Source organism: Gorilla gorilla, chromosome 11, assembly GCF_029281585.2.
Source record: "Gorilla gorilla gorilla isolate KB3781 chromosome 11, NHGRI_mGorGor1-v2.1_pri, whole genome shotgun sequence".
Classification (NCBI taxonomy): Eukaryota; Metazoa; Chordata; class Mammalia; order Primates; family Hominidae; genus Gorilla; species Gorilla gorilla.
Window position 1 is genome coordinate 85,621,571 of NC_073235.2, and position 6,000 is coordinate 85,627,570.

General features: G+C 34.0%; 1 protein-coding gene across 4 annotated transcripts in view; it reads left to right on the top strand.

Moving 5' to 3' along the window:
* NUP35 (nucleoporin 35) overlaps nt 1-4,332 on the top strand; it is a 44,151-nt gene extending 39,819 nt beyond the window's left edge. For all 4 annotated transcript variants that reach the window (XM_019022791.2, XM_055380355.2, XM_055380354.1 and 1 more), the window contains 4 exons: nt 101-170; nt 939-1,067; nt 2,140-2,304; nt 3,706-4,332. In XM_019022791.2, coding sequence (XP_018878336.1) covers nt 101-170; nt 939-1,067; nt 2,140-2,304; nt 3,706-3,783 — 442 coding nt within the window. In that variant the 3' untranslated portion in view covers nt 3,784-4,332. The remainder of the gene's footprint in view (nt 1-100; nt 171-938; nt 1,068-2,139; nt 2,305-3,705) is intronic.
* Nucleotides 4,333-6,000: the final 1,668 nt, after the last annotated feature.

The window sequence follows — 6,000 nt, forward strand, 5'->3', positions numbered from 1 at the left end:
CAGTTGGGGGCCATTTATCTTGAAACATTATCTTGTAGTAATTTGCATTCACATTGATAGTAGAAGCTGACTGTTTTCTTTGGACAACTCTTTTTTTCAGGTTTCCTCAAGCATCTGCTTCCTACATATTACTACAATTTGCACAGTATGGGAATATCTTAAAACATGTGGTAAGGCTTAATTTTTTTCAGTTCAGAGTTTTGACTAAAGAGGGATAAGTTGTGAATTGAGAGAAACTGCTTCTGAATTTTGTGGGTTTTTTTTAAACTTAAATTTTTTTTTAAGTTTTGATATAATACATCCTTTGAAGTCTGGAAGGCTGGAAGTTGCATAGTTTTTGATAAAAAGAGATATAGTGAGAAGATATGGAAAAGTGAGAGTTTGAAAATCCACCTCCTCTCACCTCCTTTCTTAAATAGTTTACAGTCTTAAAAAAGATAGATTATACCAAGTATTATATTACTGTTTTCCGATTTGAGCTGCTTTTATTGGGGATAAAAGAAATAGGAGGCTTTTAGAGCTTTTAGAGTTTTTAGAACTTTATAGCTCTAAAATTAAAAAAATTATCTTACCTTGTGCTACAAGTTATAAGTAACAAATCCTTTTTTGTTGCTAGAGATTGACTTAACTCCTATACAAAATCAAATTGAGTAGTTTTAAATAATTTTATGGCAAGTGTTGCTTTGATCTCTTTACAATAAACATTATATTTTGAGAAGTATCTTACTTTCAGAGAATATGTACATGTTGATTGTAGAGAATTGAGAGATTGTTGAAGCTGTTCTAAATACGATTTTTGTTGAACTTTACAGCTTTTTACAAGGCATCAAATACGGAATGGAAGTAAATTTATCTTAACATGTTCCTATTTTCTAGTAGAATTCATTAGATGTAGATTTTATATATTTTCTATTTTAAGAGAGTTTTATTCTTTGCAGATGTCTAATACAGGAAATTGGATGCATATTCGTTATCAATCTAAGCTGCAGGCTCGGAAAGCCTTAAGCAAAGATGGGAGGATTTTTGGAGAATCCATCATGATTGGTGTAAAACCATGTATTGACAAAGTAAGTTATTGGTGATGTAAGCAAAGTAGCTTAATCTATATGAAGAGCACAAGACCAAGGATTGAAATTGGTGGTTGTGTCACTTGGTTTCACTGTGTCTGTTTTTCTTAGTTTGTAAAATGTGATGATGTTTATAGTACTCTTTGTGGTAAGCCGAAGGTATTTAATCATAGAGTTTAGAATTTAGAGGTAATCTGTCCTCACCTCTTCATTTTTCAGATAAAGAAACTGAGAGGGCTTAAGTAACTTGTCCAGAGTTGTTAAAGGTGAGGCCTAGATTTTAGGTCTCTTGACTACTAATCCATTCTCTTTTTTGTGCAAAGCGATACCAGATTCTTTAAAGTACTTAAATGGAATGGTACTATTTCAGAATGAATTAGTTCATATTAATGTTAACTGATAGTTAACTTTTAAATGTCAAAGGTTTTCGTTTCAAAATATTTCTGTTTAAAACTATTTTAAAATTATTCTATATATACTCATTAAATAGTACAGAGTACAATTTAAACTGTTCTTTGTGGCTTGTTAAATCATTGTGAACATTCTTTAAGTATATGTGAACTTGTACTACATTCCAGGCATTGTGCTTGGTGCTAGTATACACACATTAATGAACGAAGCAAGATGTGGTTCCTATTCTTAAAATCTGTTGTATCAGTGTAGTTATATAGTTATAATACTGTGCTGTAACAAATGTTTGCAGAGGCCAGAAGAATATTTGGGGTAACTAAGTGCTAAATAGCATTGGAGTTTGATTCTTTCCAATCCAGGTTTCCCTAAGAATTTTTTTGTCCTTGCTGATTTTTCATAGTGTTTTAGGAAATTCTTATTTTTGTGGTCTATAGTTGTATTGAGATTGAGGTCACTGAAGTGAGATTTCTGGCTGAGCATTCAATCTCAAATGCTACCTAAGAAGCAAATATTTTCTCAAGCCTAAAATTATTTGCAAGTTTAATTAGAGCAAATAAAGTATTTCATCTTTATCTTTTAATTAAATTTTCTAAGTAGGATGTAATACTGGATGATATGTATTATGTTTATAAACAAAGGAGTTATTTCTTTGTTTCTCCAGAGTGTTATGGAAAGCAGTGACAGATGTGCTTTATCATCTCCATCTTTAGCCTTTACACCACCAATCAAAACTCTAGGTACACCAACACAACCTGGAAGTACTCCTAGGATTTCTACCATGAGACCTCTTGCTACAGCATACAAAGCCTCTACTAGTGATTATCAGGTATTTTAAGGATTGGATAAAAAAAGATGTACTTCAATGGCTGAGTGCATAGCATGCTTAACTTTTTCATTGTATTGATTTGTATGCCATTAAATGTTTCCTGAGGAGGCTATTACCTTGATGAAACCTTTACGCTTTAAAAGTTTTCTGCTTTAAAGTTAACATCTTGGCCAATTGGAAAGTTATCATGAATTAAAAAAGAAATTTATTTGCCATTCCTTTAAATTTTTTGAGAGTTGTTTTAGCTTTTTTAAGTTATATTTGCATACATACGAAATGTATCCTGTGTGCATCTTTGACATGAGGGCGCATTAAAACTCTATTAAATTGATGACTAAATTGATGGTATCCAAAGTGCAGAACCTTAGGTTGGAGTAGCTTTGGTTATTTAAATGAAGACATTGACCAACCTCCAGACAGAAAAAAATTTCTCACTTCAAAAAAGCTTAAAGAAGTTAATTATGTTCTTTGAAGAATGGTAGAAGTATTATGACCTCATTCAGTATATTATTGTCTCCTACTGACTAGCCAAGTGTTCGAACTTAACCAGCTGCAGAAACAGGTCCTGAAACACACAGTACATGAAACACTTGTGCTTTTAGTGGGGCAGATAGTGGTAGTTCAGTTTTTTGACTTCCTCTGAAATTTGGAGATTATTCTAGAACTGTTTTTTTCTTTAGGTTCTATTACTGTTATTTTAAATTTCCCATTCTGTGCAGCTTTTGTTATTCAATTTTTCTTTCTTTTGTTTTGAGACGGAATGTCTCTCTGTTACCTAGGCTGGAGTACAGTGGCGCTATCCCAGCTCACTGCAACCTCTGCCTCCTGGGTTCAGGTGATTCTCCTGCCTCAGCCTCCTGAGTAGATTACAGGCACGTGCCACTACGCCCAGCTAATTTTTTGTATTTTTAGTAGAGATGGGGCCATGTTGGCCAGGGTGGTCTCAAACTTTTGACCTCAGGTAATCTGCCCACCTTGGCCTCCCAAAGTGCTGGGATTACAGACCTGAGCCGCTGCGCCCAGCTATTCAATTTTCTAATTTAAGAAACAGATATTATTTGCTTTGCCAAAGGAATAAAATTTTGGCATTCTTAAAAGCATAAGGATATTCTAAGTCCATATTTTAATTTTAAAAATATACAATTCAGGCCGGGCGCAGGGGCTCATGCCTGTAATCCCAGCACTTTGGCAGGCCGAGGTGGGCGGATCACGAGGTCAGGAGATAGAGACCATCCTGGCTAACACGGTGAAATCCTGTCTCTACTAAAAATACAAAAATATACAATTTAGTGCTATAAATGCATTTTGGTGTTTCTCTTTTAAATGAGCAATTCTAGAATTGACTATGACACTGAAGTAACAATAACCTAACCGTTTTTTTGTGTGTGTGTTTTTTAATAGGTTATTTCTGACAGACAAACGCCAAAAAAAGATGAAAGTCTTGTATCCAAAGCAATGGAGTACATGTTTGGCTGGTAGTAGAACACCAAGAAGGAGGTTGCTACACTAAAACAGAGTTAGCAGAGTGCTGCTGGTTCCTTCGGTTAGTTATATAACTGTTCCTGCAGTATTGGATACCTATCTCATACTTCTTTTAGAAAGAAGCCTTTTTCATTAAGGATACAGCCTATTTGTAGCTCGCACTTTAAAAGATGCTTGAGATACATTTTAAAGAAAACTAAAAATCCCTGTAAATAGGATTTTGTGCTTTCTGTAACAGTGCATGCTTCAGCACAGAAAACTCAGCATTGATTATTGTAAATTAAATAACTGAAATTGTGATGAGACGTCATAGTCTTCATGAGAACGTGGGGGTGAATTTCATGAAGGGGAACTATAGTTATTTCTACCGACACAAATATTATAATTAGCAATTTGAATTATGGTCTTTTAATTTAGATAGTATTTAATATTTTAATTATCCTTGTTTGTATATGTCCTGTCACAGAGTGTCCTCTTGGTGTATTCTAAAACGAGCATTCTTTTAAAAAACCTAAAGTTTCTTGATAATAAACATTGTCAATGATATGTGTATTAGTCTGTTTGCATTGCTATAAAGGAGTACCTGAGGCTGGATAATTTATTAAAAATAAGAGGTTTATTTGGCTCAGGGTTTAATTGGCTTGTAGCTGTACAAGAAACATGATGCTTTACTTGTGGAAGAAAGTAAAGAAGAGTGAGCATATCACATGGTGAAAGAGAGGAAGAGAGCAGGAAGAAGGAAGTTCTAGACTCTTTTTAATAACCAGATCTCACATGAACTCATTACTGCAGGGAGGACACCAAGCCATTCATGAGGGATCTGCCCCCATGATCTAAACATCTCCCACTAGTCCCCACTTCCAACATCGGGGACCATATTTCAACATGAGATTTGGAGGGGACAGATATCCAAATGATATCAATATGTACTGAACATTTTTTGAAAGGGTGATTTATTATAAAAAGCTTTAAGTATTCATTGAAAGAGAAAATATGTATGAACCACTATATACCAGCTTTAATTACCATTAAATTTTGCCATACTTGTTTCTTTTCTTCCCCTTTTATTTTGTTTAAAGCACATCCCAGATAAGATGTCATTTTACTCTAAATACGTGAGGATATATCAAAAAAGAATATTTCTACATGGAATTACAATGTCAGTATCCCATTGAACATAATTAATATCTTTTTTTTTTTTTTTTTTTTTTGAGACAGAGTCTTGCTCTGTCACTCATACTGGAGTGCAGTGGTGCGATCTTGGCTCCCTGCAGCCTCAACTTCCTGGGCTCAAGTGATTCTTGTGCCTCAGCTTCCCAGTTAGCTGGGACTACAGGCGTGTGCCACCATGCCTGGCTAATTTTTGTATTTTTAGTAGAGACGGGATTTCACCATGTTGGCCAGGTTGATATTGAACTCTTGAACTCAAGTGATTCACCCACCACGGCCTCCTAAAGAGCTGGGAAGTATTACTAAGTAATACTAAGGAATGTACTGGCATGAATGAAGATTCATTTATAAAGTATATTTTCATCTGAAAACTTTTACATTGAAGTCTTTTTCTTCCAGTTTAGGATTATATTTTATATCCTATTTCATAATGTGCAGAACTCAATTATTCAATGTAGAACTGGCTACTAAATTCCATTTTAAAAGTCATGCATTTGTATTTGAATTAATATACATTTTATTAAAAGGGTTGTTTATTGGAGGGGGTGTTTTATTTATTTGCATAGGCCTTCATGGACTGTGAAGTTTGCTTTTGGGCTAAAAATATTTGTTTGCTATATTTTGTTATTTCTCTTGGTATCATATCTTACCCATCTTTGTATCTGTCATTTATTTTAAAAGATCCAGGAAAATTTCAGAAAGCGAGCTGTCGTATTTTTGAACACTATATAAAAACAACAAAAGTGGAATATCTGTGATGTTAGGAAAGTTACCCTGAACTAAGCCTCCTTTTAAAAGCTCAGAGAAGCTGACTTCAAACAAAAATAACGTGAAACTATAATCATGCAAGGTTGTTTAAAAAAAAAAAAAAGAATATAAGGAAGAAAATAACATCCCTGTAGACACTGAAAGCACACCAGAAAGGCATGCCCATAAATGGATAGAAGCTATAGAGTAGTACTTAAAATTGAGTTTTAAGACATTTAGAAAATGATACAAGATATGAAAGAACAACAAAAATAAAATTGAAGAACTTGGGAAAAT